This window comes from Sylvia atricapilla, chromosome 4 (assembly GCF_009819655.1).
Source record: "Sylvia atricapilla isolate bSylAtr1 chromosome 4, bSylAtr1.pri, whole genome shotgun sequence".
NCBI classification, from domain to species: domain Eukaryota; kingdom Metazoa; phylum Chordata; class Aves; order Passeriformes; family Sylviidae; genus Sylvia; species Sylvia atricapilla.
Window position 1 is genome coordinate 26,425,259 of NC_089143.1, and position 20,877 is coordinate 26,446,135.

The 20,877-nt window shown below is 35.7% G+C and overlaps 1 protein-coding gene across 1 annotated transcript; it reads right to left on the reverse strand.

Annotated features, from left to right (window-relative positions):
* Positions 1-1,896: 1,896 nt before the first annotated feature.
* On the reverse strand, positions 1,897-20,001 carry RNF212 (ring finger protein 212). Its single transcript, XM_066318438.1, has 12 exons — positions 19,833-20,001; positions 18,215-18,276; positions 14,423-14,497; positions 11,608-11,664; positions 9,057-9,115; positions 7,647-7,711; positions 7,488-7,557; positions 6,606-6,651; positions 5,760-5,823; positions 4,109-4,181; positions 3,166-3,353; positions 1,897-1,934 (listed from the first exon to the last, which is right to left on the reverse strand). The coding sequence occupies exons 1-12, from the start codon at positions 19,942-19,944 to the stop codon at positions 1,897-1,899; spliced, it is 909 nt and encodes a 302-aa protein (XP_066174535.1). The 5' UTR covers positions 19,945-20,001.
* Positions 20,002-20,877: the final 876 nt, after the last annotated feature.

Sequence of the window (20,877 nt, forward strand, 5' to 3'; positions counted from 1 at the left end):
TCTCTGTGAACATATATTCACATCTCTAAATGACAGGGTGATTCTTTGTTATTGTGGCTGTTGTAGATCTAGCATGTAGGACTCTTTCCTACACAAATTCTTTCAGACAGGGCCCATTTATACACACAAATTTTCAGCTGCTTAAAGCTCAATTCTGCAATTGATGAGGGCTTGCAGAGTGGGATGAAAGAGAAACAAAACCAATAAAACCGAAGTCTTCCACCTGATTACAGAATGCAACTCCAGCAATTATAAAAGCTGTAGTACAACTTTACAGACTTGGATGATGACTCTGCAGTGTGATGAAATGGAGATTAGAGAGAATCCCTTCTTGGGATCCAAACAAACAGAAAACCTCCCGTGCACAAATAATGTCAAAGTTGGCAAAAATGTTTTACCAGCCTCACTTTTCAAGCTATTGAAGCTCATCCAGAACTAAAGGAGAGTTGAAATTTTTTAAGTTACACTACACACTTCTATCTGAACATGTCTGTGTCACTGTAAAGTTAAATCTTTTGACAGTTTGCTGTCAAAAGAAGTTTGCTTAGAAAGAAGCTGACTTTGAGATCCCAGCTAAACTCTGAAGTATAAAAATACTGAGGAGGAGAAAATCCACCAACTTTCTCATGGTAAAAAAAAGTAAAGGCAGCTATACATTAAAATGGGAAGTTAAATATTCCCATGCTGGAGCAGGGCAAGGACTCTTCTCCCTGAGCAGTGGAAGAAACATATGATGAACTGGTTGTAAATCCTTTTCTCTGTCACTAGGCACTTCTAGGGGACCAGGAGGGAGGAGTGCAGGGAAGGTTTTTTACGATTTATTTTACTGCTCATTATCCTGCCGTGATTTCCTTAGTAATGAATTCAATCAATATCCTCAAGTTGAGTCTGGTCTGCCCATGATGGTATTTGGTGAATGACCTCTTCCAGTTCTCATCTCAACTCCTCAATCTTTCATTGTTTTCTCTCTCCCATCCACTTGTGATGCAGAAAGTAAAACATTTCAACTCCAAAGAAATTTATCATACATTCAGGGAACTTAATCTCAAAAAACCATACCAGCTTTTAGTTTTATTATACTTTAAATAGGTCAGGTAAAGTTAGGGTCAAAACAAAACAAAGGCATTTGATGACTCAGTCATAACCAAAATTTTGCCATATACACAGTGAGGGTGGAAATACAAATTTCAGAGTAGTTCTCAGAAGGAAAAGACTGCATTCTGGCACCCTTCATTCAGTTGCTATTCCTGTGCAAAAGTAAAAGTAGTCTTCGCTGTGTTTTGTCTCTTTATCCCAGTTCCCCCATTTCATTTCATTTTGGGAAGAGATTGTTGCTACCTAAATCAAATGGTGAACTTCCACAAGTGTGGAACAGATACTGTGTTCTGAGCTCAGCAGAGCCTGCTAGAATGTAATATCCCTCAAAATTTACCCCTTTTTAAAGAGTGCAAACAAAAGGAGACTGCACTGAATAAGAACCAATTTTTTTTTTTTTTTTTTTTTTTTTTTTTTTTTTTTTTTTTTTAGAACTGCAGTCTATCTGTAATACTGTACAGGCACAATTATTTATCCTGCAGCTCAATGCACTCACAGCAAAAAATGCTTATTCAACAAATAATCATGTTTTGCATTAACACTTAGGTAATAAAGGACTTCTATTTATGCTATATATTTGAAACCAGAATTTTGAAAAACAAGAAAATTTTGTACTCCCATCTAAAATTTCAGTAGTTGTTAATCAGAAAGATCACTGATGTTTTAAATACAGTATTCATGCTGACCAATTTGCTGGTTTATGCCAACTTGACATATTATGAAAGTTACAAACACTTTGATATCCAGAGACTATGCAGTGCTTCTCCAGATGCTTGTTAACCAAAACAATTCACAGTTTGCTCATCTCTCTGCTGAATGTCCTCCTAAGTTACTTGATCCTAGAATAAAAATATAGGTAGAAATGAAAAAATAAAAAACTTGGTAAAACTAAATTAAAGCTTTACTCATGTAAATTATTTGGGGAACTTATATAAAGGAAAAGTAAAACTATCAAAAATTAAAAATACAACCTATTCACTTGATGAAAACTTCTCTATTGTCATTTTCATGAACATAAATGTGCTCCTCTGTATTTACATAAAAGCATTTTTGTCATATTCCAATTTTAGCTATACAAGTCAATCTCCAAAGCTTTAATCTGTATATGAACTGAAATTAATTGCAATCATATAGCCAAATGACATCTATTACTAAAATTTAATACAGCTACTTTTTTATAACATTAATTTCTCCTACATTATTTAGAAATCCTACCAGGTTCATGCATTAATTCACATATTTTATCACTGTCCAGAAATTTCACAATTTAAAAAACTGTGATGTAAGCTTTTACAAGCTATAAGCCTTTATTTCTTAAAATATTTTTATTTTGGTTTCATGACCTCCAAACTATTTGGGGTATGTGGGAAGATCACATTTATTACAATGGACTAAAAGTGCTTCAGAGATTAATTATCTTCTCAATATAAGTTAAAAGAATATTTCACTTGTAATGCAAACTTGGCAATAAGGAGAATTAGGTTTGCACTATATGATTGGTCAGGGTGCTACATGATCTTATCTAGGTTCTTTTTCCCAAAAAGGGCTGGACCATTCAAGGTGCCTTATGACCAGGGATATTCCAAGATTCCGTGACTCTGATTCTGTGATTTTATTAGTTAATCTGCTCCAGTGCCAATTCCCACGCACATCTACCCCCCTCGGGGCTCATGTTTATGCAGCTCCTTTTGCTAGTTTTATGTTGCACTCAACAAATAACACCCTGGACTAGCTCCCTTTTTACTGTGATCTGTGGACATTTACATAGATGTCTTGATAGGCAGATCTTTAAGAAATGTGCAGTTGAGACAGAAAATCTGGGCACTATCAGATTTAAATATCTGTTAAAATCTAATTCTGAAGTGAAGCAAGCAACACATTTTCACAGCAGATATCATCCTGTACATAAGACCAAGGCAAAACACAGTCATGAACACCAACATCTTTCATATTTTGCTGAGAGTCTACTTCCAATTCTGAAATACAATTTTTATTTTGGTTCATTTATTTAAGCTGCTATGCTGAAAATTTTTCAGAAAGTGGTGAAGATTATTTTATAAATATACTTGCCTTGCTGTCTTTGCAGAAGTCCAGAGATGGTGATTGGCTGCCTTGACAGAGGCAGCTGTGGGGAAGGTGATGCAAATGAATTCAGCTGAGGAGTTCTGAAAGCTGAATTAGCCCAGGACCCCCTTTGGCTGCTCTGGGATCCAGATGATGATGGACACGCACTATGTGGTAATCCTACAGGGGTGGATCTGTTAATGCAATTAATTCATGCATGTGATTTGAGGCTACTTCTACAACAATACAAAAGATTTCAAAATTACTTTAATTCATTGTCTAGTATTTTAAAGGAAAATGTTATAAATTATATATTTTTACTTATTTAAGATGTCTACGTATTTCAAGAAGCAAATTGACAAAAAAATTACAGAATCAGAGGTGGAAAAAAATAAATACTTTGTTACACATATTTTAAATATTTGTTAGGAAGATATATTTGGCTTAATTATTATAAAGAAGAAGAGCTTAATTTTTTCCAGAATGATTTAAAGTTATTTATTTATGTTAATAATTCTCACAGTTTAAGACAGTTTCAATATTTAAACGAAAAAAACAGAAACACTTGTTGCAGGCTGCATGAAAAGTTCAGGTTATTCAGAGAACAGCCTTTGTGCAGATATTTGCTGTATCATACTTATAAAAATCAGAGATGAAAGCAAGAGATGTTGTTAAACTTCCTCATTATAAAATTACTAACCCTTTCCATAGGATGTAGATGGCAACAGCTACACAAGCACAGATTATATCTGCACATTTTTGAAAAACATTATTTCAAAATAAAACTTTCCCCCAAAATCAAACATTCATGTAGATGATAGCCAGGCTGCACAATAACACTTCTTCAGATCTAGAATATAACCTTTCTACATACAGATTAATACAGGCCAGAGGGGAAATTTCAATCTCTTATAGGAGATGGTAACCTCTTGAAAAAGCATTGAATTACCTTGTAGATCCTGCTCCAAAATTCCTCCTTGGCATTATTACAGCTGTCTGAGGACTTCTGTAGGATACGATGCCTGTTGGAATCAGATTTTTGCAAACTATTTTTGTAAATTACCCATTTTACTTAAGAGATAATTTAGGAAACAAAGACTAGTAGTTTTATTGCATGATTTGGGACAAATTCATGATTGATTAATTCACAAACTGAAACTGGTGCACAGTTACAACAGTCAATGAGAAAGCTCAGCTGTCACAAAAACATCATATTGTACCATCCCTGAAAATCTCGTTCCAGTTAAATATGTGTTGGTTTCTTTCACCCTCTTTCATTTATTAGACTATTTTTAGACTATCAAGACAGCTGGGCTGAAGTGCTCCAGTTCTTCAGCTGATTTTTTTTTGCCCCATCCACCTCTGGGAAGGCAACTTTCCTTAGCGTACCATTAAATCATTGTTTCCACCTACCCTCACTTTTGCACATAAACTTTGATTCCCTCAGAACTGACCACTGCAAAACTTTATGTGAAATTTCTGAAATCTGCTGAACACATAACTGTTCTACATAAAATTTTACTGTCTAATAAATATCTATTTATATTTAGACACAATAAAAAAAAAGTTAAACTCAGCTCTCTTTATCTTGTTATGCCTAAATTTATAGGCAACCATACATTTAGGAAGGGTCTGAGCATATAAATCAGACATAAAACAAAAAAAGCAATTTTTCCTCTTTCATTGAAATTGAATTGCAACTGCAATTGTCCTTGTTTAGTGGCATTTACACCACGTAAAAACACAGGAGTGCTAAAAATTCTTTATGTGGCTGCTGATGGATTCTATGAACAGTTGAAGCCAGGTGAAAACTTGCCTGAGCATGGACTGCTGCAGAAACATGCTGAATGTAAAACCAAGAATGGGAGGGACACACAAATAGTAGGCCTGCAAAGCATTAAGAATTCTGGGGAACTCCTCACAAATAAACAGTTCTTAAGGGACTGTACCAATTCCAGTAGGCCAGTTCCAATAAAACTCATGTTTTATTTACATCTGGGTGTTACCCAAGCTCATACCCAAGGGTATGAAGGAATGAAAAAAAGTAGTGGCAGGTAAAATGTCTTATACCCTATAACAGTGATAAGGAGAAAAAAAAAATTTCCTTTTTGAAGATATTCTTGATCTCAACTACCTCGCTTCTGTTATTAATTTTTTTTTTTTTTTTACTTCCATTTAGTTCCCCCCACCCTTTCTTCATGTGATATTTAATATGAGATTGTGGACAATGTTACTCTCTGTTAACCACAAACATAAAATTATGAAGCTTAACAGAGGGTCAACAATGTATATTGCAAGTATTCCTGTTCTGTTCAATCACACATATAGTTACAGTATTTTACTTGCAACTGTTGATGGGGCAAAAATCAGTTTGGTTACAAGTAATCATTCACTGAACAGAAAAGGTAAGTACTAGGAAAACATTTCATACCTCATTTTAACCATTTCACAGCAGCTGGATTCAACCCTCCGTGGTAAATTCCTCACACCTCAACACAATTCATTTTTTTTTAGTAAATTGCAAATGTATGGATTTTAATTTATTCATCCTCCTAATGTAACAGAAATGTTATTCAGTTACAAAGTTTAATTTTACTCACCCATATGTCCGTCCTGTGGTGGAGTTATTACTGACAATCTTGTTGGACCTGTTGGTGTCTCCAGCTAAATGAACAGCAAGTCATTAGCCACATTGTAATAAGCATATTAAGTTTTAAGACATTTTAAGCAATAGTGTTATATTTTTCAGTTCTACAGCGTCTGCAGATTTCCAGAACTCTCTGCTGTCAGTTTTGTTCATAGCACTAAAATGCTATGAATTAAGCATTTTAACTTTAGAATTAAGTTTAGAATTAAGTTCCTATTTTTAAAGATCTATGGGCAGGTGGGAAATACATGTATTTTAGCTTTATTATAACCTGTCATGTTCAGATAAGAAGTGTTATGAGACACTTCCACTGTTTTCTGTGCTAAAATTCCATTTGCAGGCTAGGCAGAATGTTACCTCTCCTAACCAGGATACCAACACCATTAAAAGCTCCTGCTTTCATTCTCATGTTAGCAATATCACTCAGAACCTGCAATTCCCTACTCAGGTATCAGAGTCTAAATGGTGCTTTCTGACCACTGACATTCTCGTAATATTGAGATTTTAAGAACATGCCATCTACTTTGGCATCACAGGTTTAAAAGCCTGTATATGGCATGCGGAGAATAGAATTCCAGAAATCCATGTTATGACTTATTTGCTGCTGGTTTCTTTTGGGGACCATCTGACTTCTACCCTGCAGCAAGCATATCTGAAATAATCATGCACATCAGAATGGTTTTGAATGGAATGGGGAGAGAATCCTGGTTTTTGCAGCATTAACAGAGTAGGAGAAATCAAAAGGATTATATGTGTGTAACTGTTCATAAAAAAAAAAAAAAAAAAATTAAAAACTTACTTTCCTCATTGGTGAAGGTACAGGATCAACCTCCATTGCCTCCATCCTTGCAAGAAAGGTCACAGTAAGAATGACATTGTAATAAAAATAACATTTTCATTATAAAGACTAAAATTATGTTAGATTCTAATGTTAAATTTGACTAGTAATGGAAAAGCGTAATACATAATGTATAAGACATATATGTATTTAGGGCTTATTCCAAAACTCACTAGCAGTAAGAAAAATCTATTCATTGATTCTGAGCTTTGGTTTATCCATTTACAGAGAAAGTTATTTTATGATTAGCATAATTATTCTTCTATTTGTCTGAATAAATGTGCATATTTATGTATTTGTCATTTATATCTGCAGTGCTGATTCAGGGCACTCTGAATCTCTGAGGTTTTTGTACAAGAAGAAGTCACAGTCAAAGGTAAAGAAATACTTTCGCTTGATCAAGCTGTATATTCATTTTACTTAAAAGTAAATGAGCCTTACTGGACTGGCTCATCCTATCTAACCTGAGACAACTACAGTGTCCATACAGGTGTCTGTATAATAAAATTAGATTTTCTCCATGGTAAATGGAGAGTGTATCATCTATCTATCTATCTATCTATCTATCTATCTATCTATCTATCCATCCTTCCCTCCAGAAGTTCTTTGGAATAAGGTGCATGATGTCTTAGATTTCTTTCCAGTAACCACCATCCATACAGCTGTAATGTACACTTGGATAGATAAGACCGTTTAAGACTGTCCTCCGTTTCTTTCATATTTGAACAGTTTGCAAAAACAAAACACAAAATCAGAAAATATTTAAACTCGCTACAAGAAGGTTACTTTCTGTATAAAACATTATTTAAGATTTTCATTGAAAATTAACAAATTTGTACCCACGTTTCAGAAGTGGAAGGACGACTGGAATGAAGAGAATATGAAGAATAACCATTCTGTTTTCTTGAAGGAACTGAAGTCATTAAGAAATTTAATATTAGAACACAGCTATGTCCAGTGACAGGTATTCCATAGTTAATATTTTAAACCAACACTTCTTACTGGAAAATGGATTTCTGCTCGTACTGGAAAATGGCAGAGGTGTAGTTTTTTCAGGAGGTTTTGTACTAAAGGGGACAGAAGAAACAACAGATATAAATTATAAGCTGGCTTGATTAGTTAACATGTTTAATTGGTCAATAAAGCATAAAATCAAAGCATTTTATCCATCAGTAGTAGGTTTTAACATAACACGATTTGCCATGAAGCAAAGTAAGAATTTATTTGGTAAAGCTGTGAACTTGCTCTTTACATCATAATATCTGCAGTGCTCATTACATACCCCACAATATCAAATTTAGCACAACATTTTGGAAAAGTGCTTTAGAGAACAAAAGATGTTAAAATACAATGATTAACTACAGCTACGCACAAAATTAATTTAATTTCATGAAATTACACATTTACCAAACTTTGAGAAATCTAGTTGTCAAATGAAATGTTGGCATTTTCATGCTATTCAACAATAACTTGGTAAAACTGGTACTTTTTATAAGAACCATAAGCAGGAGGAATACGCTTACTAGGCAAGCAAGGAAAGGCCCTAGGACACTACTCTCTTGGCAGAACTAAAAAAAAAAATATCTAAAATTCAGTTAAAACTCTGTATTTGATATAACCAAGATGTTATTTATTTGAGATGCAGACAAGTAAATGCAGACAAGTGAATAAAAATATATAAACTGCAATAATTCACCACATAGAGAGTTTTTTTTTATATTGGTTTTTCTTTTTGTTACATTACACCAAGCAGCCTCAGAGAGGAAAATACAGTATTATGAGGACTTAAGAGTCAAGGGAAAGTCTGTACAAAAAAACCAAAAGAACAAAAACAAACAAACAAACAAAAACCCCAAAACCAAACCAAACCAAAAAATCCCTAAACAGAGAAAAGGGAGAAAGAAGCACAGGGGTAAAAACAAGGACCTCTTGGCTACCAATTTGAAATATTTGAGAAAAAAGGCTAATTCAAGTCTAGACAAGAATGTAATTTTTACTAGAAACACACACTATGAGAACCATGTTACAATGGTTCTGGCAATTTTGTAAATGGGCTAAGATACCAGGAAACACCATAGTACTTTCCAGGCTGATGCTATAAAGCCCACTGCAAAATACACCAACATGGTTATGTAACTGCAAATAAAAATTTAAAACTGAGTATCTACGTGTTAGAGTTTATTAAAAGCTAATTTTTAGAGTTAACTACTGAGCTGTATTTAAAAATAAAATATTTCTTCCTGACAGGGCAGATTATTTTGAATAAAAAGAATCTGATGTCAGAAATCACTACACATTTATTTCTGTAAAAACATATGAGGAAAGCAAACAAAATATGAATTTTTTATTGTTTTATCAATGAAACTTACTGTTGTCTGATTGCATTTACTTTTGCTGCAATAGACCTCTTACCATTGTAGCTGTTGCATTTGTTGTGTTACTTTCTTGAGAGACTCTTCCAGCTTTGCTATCTGTGAGATAATCAGATTTAAACAAAGCCTATTTGTGTGATATACAGCTTCATTCTCATCCAACTAGTATTCTAAAGTGTTGAAAGGGCTGCTTTCTATTGGTTTTAATCCTAAGACATCACTCCTATTCTGGATTTATTGGAGCTGTTATAGCTGTGTTATGGACCCATTAAACAGTCAGTCTGGAAAAGATATGCTTCTTTTTGGCAGTTAAAGACTTAGTTTGATTACCTTTTCTTAAGTGTGCTGATAATATTGGACAAATGAATACTAGGAAAAGTGCGTAAAATTGTTTTCTTTTCTTTTGCTTCCTATTTTCCGTATCTGATATAAAAAGCTTTGTTAAGATTAATATGGAGTTATCAGAAAAAGCTACCAATAAATGTAAAAAATACTATTTTCCCATATTTCTCATTTCAGATTCAAAATGTATTCAGTTCACTGCAGAATCTATTTGTTATAAGCTTAAGTGAGAAGTAGTTCCTACTGCATTAGAGACACAATCAGAAGTATCTCCATTAAAGAATGTTATAAGCTGGCAAAATTGAAAAATATTAATGTCAAGAACACTAGGTCAGCTCCCTAGTATGCATACTTTTACAGTCTTTCATTATGTGAACATATATTCTATTTTATGAAGGATGTAAAAATTTACTCAATAGTTTCAATATTGCATCTGTATTTTATCCTTAATTTCCATCATGTGACCTTAATCCTTCACACTGTTCATATTTTGATTTGAAGGCAAATTATGAATTTGCTTGTCAGCTTTTCATGCTTCTCAAACTGCTATCTGAGTCTTTTATTAAATTACCTGATTTATAAAACCATATTGTTTGTGGGAGATACACGCTCTTTTTGCAGATGCAAAACTGTGCAAAACAGATTAAAGCAAAAATGTAATTTAAGATCTGGGGTTTGGTGTTCTGTTTTCTTCTTCCTAATGAGAGCTAGGCTCAATTACGAAAGGGACCAGTCAGGAAGAATGCACTTTACCCTGCTGTAGGACTGGGCAATGTACCTTAAAGAAGGTAACTATTTGATTTTCAGTATTTTGGGATCCTAGCATAACAGAGCATCAAGATCTGCCAGGAATATGGACAGCAGGTGCCCACTATCACCTGCACCCCAGTATCTGCACAACTCACAAAAAAAGCAACAAAGCAGTTTTATGAAGACCATGAGACCTTGTTGGGTGACAGTGACAAGGATAACAAACTAGAAATAAGGAAGGGGACCTGAAACAAGACAGCCAAGCATGAGAAACCGGAATGGCGTTTAATACAACCAGCCTCTCCTGACCCTGATCTAATGCAAGCAGTTTTAACATACTAACAATAGACAGAATGGGCAAAAAACAACAAATCCACCCAAAAGAGTGTGTCATAGAAGACGCAACCAGTTCTATTTTCCACTGTTTCAGTACTGTCACCTGGACACCTTCTTTAGGTCAAGTTCCATCTCTGAGTACTTTACAAACACTGCTAAGTGAATGTCTTAACAGTAAACAACTTAAAAAATTACCATTATGAAGTATCAAAACTCTCTACAGATTATTTGGAGATAACATCTCTATTTATGCTGAATTCTATTATTTTTTTTCACTTTGTCTACAGGTTTCAGAAGTTGGTACAATGGATTAGAAGGGGGATGAAATCAGCATTCCTTCCTGGCCTGGCTTTGAAAGCAGAAGGACAGGACTCTGAAAAACTACACACATCACAGTACACTACGAGTGATCCCAAAATGCACTCATGGAAAAGAGGGAAGAATGGGCCACAGAGCACTTAATTTTCCAAGCTTTCTATCCATGACAATCATACCAGAAACTCTCTTCACACATGAAATAGCCAACTGGGTAGTTACACAAGCTTTTCTCTGTCATTTCATACATGGGGCACCCACTCATGGGTCAAGTCACCAATTGGGCCAGATACCTTTAAGCAACATCCCATGTCCTTAGAAATAAAAGAACTATTGAATCAAATATTTTGAAGCAGATGAAAAATGAAAAAGAAAACTGCCTTCCTACCTACAAAAGAAGAAGCAGCATAGTCACAAATGCAGAACCTGTTCTCCACAGAATAATTAATTCTGCCCTTCACACTGAGCTATCCAAATTCAGGTTATTAGCCCTTAGTCTTGGTTTCCCATTGCTCAAGCTTCTCATTTATTTTGTCAGCCCTAGTCTTCTATTCCTCTGGGCTTTCCTCCACGTTCTCCATACAGTGAACTGGTTTCTTCCCTCCCTGTCCTTCAATTTTCCATTTAATCTTAACCACCTCACAACTAGAATATTTTATTAAAAACAGTCACCAGAATTAATAGAGTCCTCATAGACTGTAAACAATTAAAAATTGGTATTTATAATGACAGTAATCCTGCTAAATTATTCTAAGTAGTCCAATAAAAGATTAATACAGTTTCTAAAAATAAGCCAAAGTAACAAAGCAAAAAAACCCAAACCCCTAGAAAACCACAATTAGAGTTACCTTTTGTTTGTGGTATGTTAAAATACGCTTACGATGATTTTCTTGAAATTCTGAAACCTAAAAATAAGTACAGTTATATCAAGCTTCACATAATTATGTTTATGCACCTAAGCAAAGAAGTGATGGAAAAGATCTACTTCACAGTATGCAAAGTTTGGTGTCTTTTAACAGGCAGTTAACATATCTTCTATAAATTCTCTTAAAAAAACAAAAAACCAAATTATTCTAAGTTATTATCACTGATAGACAAAGTCTTATAATTTAATCCAATATGACCTACAGTACAGCTGGTAGAGTTATTTCACTGAAGTTATATTTTAATACTATGTTATGTTTTAATACTATAAAAAGGTAAAGATATTAGAAAGCCAGTTTAGCTGCAGTGTTTCACATTCATCAGCGCTAAGCAAACACATAAAATTAATGGCAACATAAAAAGTAATCTGTCTTACTGGCAATTATAATGTGCCTCGTAAAAATACCCTGTTAATTAAAAAATAATTGTCAGAGACACAGTCTGGTGATGTGTAAGCACTTCTTATGTCCAAATGAAGATCATAATCCATGACAAGTTAAAAGTCAAAATGACAAGGTAAGTAAGACATGAGCTTGAGGAACAAATTACTATAGGCAGTAACTTCTAATAAATCTTTCTTCACACATGTAAGAAAACTGCCAGAAAATCTGTGGGAATAGGGACAACTAAGAAGAAACACTCCAACCCATACAGGAGCATCCAGCTTAAACAGTTACTTTTTATTCCCCCTGTTAGAACCTAGGAGGTTCCCAGTGAATACTCACTGAAGGATCAGGTGTGTCTTTGGAACAACTGATGGAAGAAACATCCAGAATAGAAATAGAAAGAAGAAATAGAAAGGAAGAACAGAAAGCAATGGCTCTGAGCTGCCTCCACTCACTCAGAAAAGAGTTCTTTGGTCTAGGAGAAACCTGGATTTGTCGGTTCAGTGCTCAATACTAAAAGTAAATCAGATCTTACCAGTGGTTTAAAATGCAATAGGGAACATCATCACTCCCCTTTAAAAATGCATGTTCTTATATCCTGAATCTGCTTAACATCTCAAAAAGGATAGAGTAGGTCTGAAAACAGTTCAGATTAATCAGAGGTATGCAAGAACTTCAGTAAAAGAATGACACAGAGAATATGAATCTTCATGGCTGAAAAAAGATAGTTGAAGAAGAGATGTATCAGCAGTCTAAAACAAATGATTAGCACAGATGTAGTGCATGAGAACTGATACTTTTCCCTCCAGAATCAGATTCAAGGGTAAGAAATGAAACTAACAGGTTAAAATCTTCATGAAATAATCACCATGCAGTGAACAACCTGTGGACCTCCCTTCCACAACACAAGACAGATGCTAAATTTCAGGAAACAACCTGACAATTATGTGGGGAAAAATATCCACAACAAGCTTCTAAATGCAGAGGACCAACTCCACCTTGAGAAATCCCTGTGCCACAAGCTGTTGAAAGCTAGGAGGCTCTTCTGAAGATCTATCACTACATCCAGCTCTGCTCTCACTAAGCACCCACCAGTGTGATAAGATGCTAGATTAGATAAGAGATTAGATAAGATGCTCTTACCTCTTTTGATGCTGGGACAAGATCTGAACATACCTCACTGCCTTGACTACACTTCAGTATGTTCCCAACAGGTTATCTCAGGCTACAGAAAACCCACCTCAGCCTAGAGAGATTGGGCCCTCTTTTTTCCTTCTTTTGGCGTATTATGGAAGTTTGTATTCCCATGTGATTGGAGGAGTGGTTCCCTGCACTTGTACAGTTTATGGAGTAACTGCTGATCATGCTGTTAAAAAGTGGGTATGGAAGGACAGAGGAAGGCTTTATCTTTACCTCGCGTCACTTCTCTATCTGAGGAGGTGCACAGCTCAGGAAAGGGGCCAAGCTCAGCTTTGGAGAAGTCTGTGAAGCCTGAGGAAGAGCAAATGTGAATCCATGAGCATTGCTGGAGAAAACAGGTGACATTCTCTGGGTTACTGTTCTGCTGGATGAGGAAGCTCATCCAAAGATCAGCAAGTCTCAGCCCAAGGAAATGTGAATAGACAAAAAGGCTGCAGCTGGGACCAGGGATGATGCACTACTGGAAATGCACAAGAAAATGGACAAGGACACAAAGCCCCAAAGCCAAGCTGAAGAGATGCAGAAAATGAGGAGGAAATGGGAGTTTGTATGTACTCATTTAACCCAGACAACTACTAAAGTTCTTGACTGGAAACTAAGCCTGAGGAAAGGAATCCTATCTGGAATTCACAGAAAGCAGGAAGAAAATGACCTCGGAATCATTTACTGCATTTATCTGTGGGGAAAAAAAAAAAAAAAAAAAAAAAAAAAAAAAAAAAAAAAAAAAGTGTGTTTAGATTAAAAAAAGAAGAAAAAATTAAAAAGAGAGAAAGAGCACAGTCAGCTCAGGACTGTAGCCAGCTCAGGTTTTCACTGTGTAACTTTTTATTGCTATAATTAAGGCACACTATCTGGGCACGTTTAAGCTTCTGGCAGATCTAATTTTTCATTGCATGGTATTGAAAGTGATTTTACACCATTAAAATAACCAGACTAGTGGTCCTTAGAGAAAGTTTGAAAACATAAGCAGTGACCATAATGAATAATTTTTGTCTCCTTAATAACTTAGAAACTGTGGAATTAAGGAAGAAAATATGGTAATGAGCACACATTCATTTTCAAGCACTCATTCCTACACTTCTCTCATTCACATAAAAAGCAGTAGGAGTTGCTGATTATTTTATAGAGTTAAAAAGCTTTAAGGCAGATTCACCTGTGATATTTCTTTCGCACGTTTCTTGCATAATACATCTACTCGCATGAACAGTGATTGAATTTCAGGACTTACCTATGAAGAAATGAAAATATACCAAGGTTAGCATTTTTATTAGCAAGTCATATTAAACAAAGTCCTTTGTAAAGTGTTCCTTAAATTGACTGATGTATATAAATAAAAAAATTTTGACAGATCAGAGAAGAATAATGCAGAAATTGAAAATAGGCCTAGTTTTCCTTAATGGCCTTATCAACCATCTGGAAAGCATTGGGCATTTGTTTAAATATATTACCTACAATATATACTTATTGTGATAAGACAGTACCAGTGTCCAGAGGACATTTAAGGAGGATGCTGCGGCCCCTGGAAGAGGCATTGCATTCCTACCAACAGCCAACAGGTTTCTGGCAGCCCCTTTCCAGGCTTTTTGGTTCTCACCACTCCCAGACACATGAACACATCCTACAATCAGTTTTGTTTCAAAGCCCTTTTTCAGAATAGCTCCAATGCTGATTGGGATCCCTTTGTCTCTCCCTGCCCACTGGGCAGCAGAATATTATCCTAGAATAAGGAAAGAGCCCAAAAGTGATTGTTGAATTCTTTAAGTATTTTATGACTTGCATGTGTCTTTCAGTCAGAGATCTTGATGTGGCCTCACAAATGGCCACCTGTGTTTTTAAAAAATGTTGAGTAAGTGCTCTATACCTAAGCTATCATTGCAATAAAAAAAATATTTGTTACTTAGGGTGAGGAAAAAAATGCTTCAAAATATAAAATGAATTTCAGAATAATAATATTCAGACATCTATCCATATCTACAAAGCAGTGTAGATAATTTAAGTGCTACTTTAATCCAAAAAACACACATTTCTAATCTGTTCATAAGAAAAACAAAGAAAATAAAACTCCAAAATAGTTATACTAGTTATAGTACAAAGTTGAAATAGTTAAACAGCTTTCAAAAACAATGAATCTAAGAAAAAAATCTACCTGTAAACTGGATGGCTCTCCTTGATTTACTGTGACTATAGAAGAGAAGGCGGGTTTATAACTACCCCAAATTTGAATAAAAAGACCAAAAACAATGCGTCTCCTCTGACGACAGGAGAAGGCTGTCCCAGAAAGAAGGCTGCCTTCATGTACGGAACCATCTTTCAAAATCCAGTAAAAAAGAACTGAAAATCTAAATTACTCCCAGAAGTATTAAAAACCTAAAAAGCTTAAAAAACCAGAAATATTTAAAAAAAATGAATTATTAAAAGAAAAAAGAACTAGGCCACTTGTGAACAAAGTGTAAGTTTTCTGGGATACTAAGAAAGCAGAAGTATAATTGCAGTCACTTAAATTAAAAATAGAGCACTGAAATCAAAAAGGGTTAGGCTTTGCTCCACTTTGAAATGCACAAACATCTAGAAAAACATCTAGAAAAAATTTATCTACACCAAAAATATCTTAACACTAGCATAAGTCAAATATCCAAGATTAAACAGCCAAACCTATTTTCAATGTGAGCTTGAATTAAATCTTTGTAACAATAAAAGGAAATTGAGTCTCTTATGTATGAAAACTGTGCAAGGAGCTAAATCAACAACTTGGATTTGCAGTAACTTTGTACCTTCTGTTTCCCGTATTGTGACATCAGCTACTGGGATGTCCTGTGCAGCAATGGATGATGGCCTGCACTGTTTGCTCACTGCAGAGCTGTGCATGCTTTAGGAAAATTATTTTTCCTTGCTTTCCCCAGTTAGTAATTTTTACAGAACTTACAGGAGGTAAATAATAGTATTTGAGACTTTCTCTGCAATTTTTCGTTTGGTTGACATTAGCCAAAGCATTCAAAAATTTCCAGCTGACAGATGGGAGAAACGCAGACAGACAGCACAGTTAACTCACCTATGGTGTTTCAGTAAAGAAAATACAAACAAGACAATAATATACCATCTTGAAAAAAAAAGATAGGCATAAAAATGCATTCAGCTTCTTTAAATAAAATGCATTCATAGCAGCCAAGCTTTTGCAGTCTCTTTAGGGTTCTATCAAAGCCATGATCTCGGTTTAAGTACCTATCAGATTTGAAAAAAATAAAACCCAACTAGCTTCATGCTGATGTAAAAACTCTTTCAAACAAAGATTTGTGTAACACTGTTTGTATTTTATCTGCTGCATGGAGGAGCAGCAGATGTTCCTATATTATTCTGAAATACTGAACAGCCAGATTCTGATTTATCATAACACTTAACCATCCTCTGGGGAAAAGCAAGTGGGGATCCTGAGACACAGAAGGAAGACATAAAGGTGACAAGAATGCATTACTGTGAAGATGAGAATATTTAATGTGTACATGTTGATTACCCCAACATACAATTTAATTAGCAGTCCTTACACATTTATAGGACATCCTCCTCATTGGGAATTCTTCCATAGCATCAAGCTCATAAAGCTTACCCAGGTATATTTCCACTCAGGTTCCTGAATTATAGAGCCATGACTTTTTTATATGCATCTTTAATTATCATTCCAATCATTTTATCTGTTCTTAATCAAGGATAAGCAATCATCATTAATGTCTTTTTTAAAGAATATGGTAATTTGATTCCTTCCAGCCCTCCAGAGCAGTGGCAGGTTCAAATGAAACATCTAATATTTTTTGTTAGTATCCCAATCACTGCATTTGTCAACTCTTTCCGCGTTTTTGAAATAAATTATCAAGCGCTGCTGCAATGGTGCAATTTAAGACTGATGTAACTTAAAAATTAACACTGTTTTGAGCAAGGTGTTGGACAGGATGATCTCCAGAGGTCCCTGACAACTTAAATTATTCTTTGACTGAAATGAATAATAAAGATTTCTACAACAGGTGGATATTGAAAGCATATTAAAATATGCCCTTTAGAATTTTTATGAAGGACTTTTTGATTTTTTTTTCATATTTGATTACTGTGTGCATTGTTCCTTTATATTATAATTGCATTTTGTTGTTTTATTGCAAGTTTTTTTAGTAGCATTGTCTTCTTCAGTGTGCAAGATTCCTAGGAGGCTTTCATGTACAGCTGTATTGAATTTTATTAAATGTTTTTAGTGTTTCTCTTTTATCCTTCTAAGGCATTATCTCTTAGGTAGGCATCAGTTTACAAAAATAATAATGTTTTCACCATCTATTTATGAAATCAGCTAAAGAGAAGATTTGTCCTTGGAGAAATGGCAAAATTAAATATTCCTAATGATTAACCAAGAGAGGGAATTAAAAGCTTTTAATTCTCCAGTGAATAACAAGAATTTCTCACAATATTTCAAACTCTTTCTTAATCACACAGCCAAAAGGAAAACAGTTAAGCTTAAAAGAAAACAGGAAAAAAAACCTAATCCACTTGAAAACACTGCTGAGCCATCATGCAGGCCTTCAATTCAGTCCATTACATGAAATAATTCATTACAGTTCATTTTCTGTGATGTACAAATGACAAAATCAATAAACATTTTTCCACATTTTGAAAGCAGTCACTGATGTTATATAGTAACCAGCCATATTTCTTGGAAAGTTTAGAATGATTTACAGTCTAGCAGTACCTGAAAACCTAAAACCTGTCTATAGGCTTCGATTTGAAGGAATACATACAACAAAAAGCTGAGCTGTCTAGAGCCTAAATAAGTTCAGCAACCTATTACCAGCAAATATTCATGTCACAGTTGGCAAAAAATAAAAAAAGGAAGTATTTTTAAATGCAAACAGTTTTGCTGTTAAGCAAACCACTCATCATTGTAATGTGACAAAACTTAAGCTTGATTTACCTCTTTTGAAAGGACCAGGGTACGACACGCACCTCTACAGACCAAACATTCATCTTTTTTGCCTGTAAGGTAAAGACACATTTAAAATACAGATAAAATGGAATATATGTTGAATACATTGTATATAGAACGTGATGCCTCAACCTCTGGAGCTTGGGGAAGAAATTTGCACGTTATAGAAGCAGTATGAATAAACATGAATAAAGAATTTGATTCTATAACCATTACACCGAGTTGCAAAGGAAAAATGTGTGTGAATGTCATCAGGTCTTACTCCTGTAAATAAGCATTCATGTAAATGACTTTATGAATATCATTAGTGTCACAGAATGCAGGTGACTTTTAGTTCCCTTAATTTAAATAAGACTACTTGCCTGGTTTAATTAAATCTATGCTTAAGTACACTAATGACTTACAGTCAATCTGATATATTGCTTTTTAGACTGAGGCACAGTTGAGCTCTCCCAAGAAAATGTATGAAACCCAAAGGTCAAGGAATTAATAATTTTACCTTTTGAATTCCTCCAGTAAGAAAACAAAAAAATCACATTTTAAAACTTCATGACTTTTAAACTCTTTGTTTATCTGCAAAGATATTAGAAAATATCTACAGCAAATGCACATTATTTCAATATTTATAATTGGTAATTTTACTAGGTACTGCATTTGTGAAGATTCTAAGGATCCATGTTTAAAAACATCTTTAAATACATTTAAAATCTTGTATGGTCATTACTACTGAATTCACAGCAAAAAGACACATAATCTCACATAAGTTTTTCTATCAAACAGTATTAAGAGCAGAACAAAAAGATGTTGTTCATGTTTTAGGAGCCTGCAAGCTGTAGAAGCTGAATTTTATGATCCTCTATCCTCAATAGCAACCCTGTGAAAACGCCTAGTCATGTCTTTAGTTCTGAAACACAGAGAGACCATTTCTTCTGTGTGCTCTTACAACAACCGGGGCATTCAACATTATGTGAAAGGGAAAAAACATTGGTATTTGTCTGCTGCATTTTTTTTCTTTTGAAAAACAATTCCATTTTTCTTGTCTTTCCCACGTTATCTTTGTCCAAGAACATCATAGGAGTCCCAGAATACGACTCTGGAATTGTACATAACACAAGAACTTCAAAACATCACCTCCAATCTTCCCTCATGCTGCTCAAAGTTTTCAGGAACAATACTGAGCCGTAAAACTTACTAAAACTAACTTCCAAAACCTACCCTAAACAAAACCTACGGTTTTTAACTTGCTCTTTCACTGAGGAAAATACATTATTTTTCCCAAATTAGCCAGAACAGAAGGCCACCTATTTGCGGGGTTTCTTTTACAAAATTATGGATGATAAGCATCTAGAATCCAGTTTTATTACACCCTCCACAGTGCCCAAGGCTTGCTCTCAAAGTCACATCCACCTGGAGGTGGACACAGATTGATTTTACTGTTCAAAGCCAATCGACATTGGAAATTGGATTGGAAAGTCTTATCAGTAACATTCGAAAAAGCGCTCAGGGCTCCCTTTTCTCCCTCAGCGGGTCAGAAATGGCGATGTTCGGGGCGGATGTGTGCACGCCAGCACAGCGCGCCCCACCGGGCGGCCCCAGCAGCCATTACCTTTCTGCAGGCAAACCTCACAGAAAACGTGGCCGCAGCTGGTGAGGCAGAACCGCGGCGTGGCCTTGCGGGGCTCGGACAGGCAGGAGTTGCAGTAGGCGGGCACGGCCATGGCGCAGCGGGGCAGGAGGGCCCGGCGGCGGCCCGGGGCTGGCGAGAGCCGCCTGTCCTCAAGCCGAGCCCCGCGGGCGCGGCCCCGCCACGGGCCGCCCGCTGAGGGCAGCCGCCCTCCCGCCGCCGGGCCTCAGGGTGCGGAGCCTGGCCCTCACACACCCCCCGAAAAAAATTTGGTTTTTTCTGGCGTCTCACTACTAAAGCGGAGCGGTGCCGACACAGACGGTGCTCCGAGACATTCCCTCTCCCGTCCCCGAACGTGGGGAACTGAAATGCGCGGGCGGGCTCCGGGAAGGGGCTTCAGCACCAGCCCCGCCCTGCTCTCTCCTCCTGGGCCAGCAGACGGGGGAGAAAAAAAAGAAAAAAAAAAAAAAAAAAAGAAATAATTTTGGATTTCACTCTTTTAAATGCAAGAACCCAAGAAGTTTGTTAATTGGGTATTACGGATTTGCTATGGCATCTTCTGTTGTGGAAAAAGAGCAAAACAAGGAGATTTGATGTTCATTTCTTAGACAAAACAACCCACAATCCATTGCGTGCTAGCAGTGAATTGATGACAATTTTAGGGAGAGAGTCCCTAACAGTCCTAGTTGCAGTGCAGGGTGTAGCTCTGGCTGTGACAGAGCCACAAGCTGCAGAGGAAACTTTTAACTTCTCAAAGGCTTCTGCCCCCAAAGTGCTTCCCAAAGGAGCTGTGAGTCAGCTTCTGCTTCATGGAGCTAATTAAAAATCTTGAAGGAGACTGAAAACATTTCATAAAAGCAAAGATGATGATATGATGATGGTTACTATAATTATTAATAGTAGTACCAGTAGTAGTAGTAAAGAATTAAATAATCAGAAGTTATATTCAAGACTCCCAAGTGTCAGTGATGAGTCTATACTCTTTGAGTACAGACCTAATTAATATGGTGGAAGACGATCGGCTCTT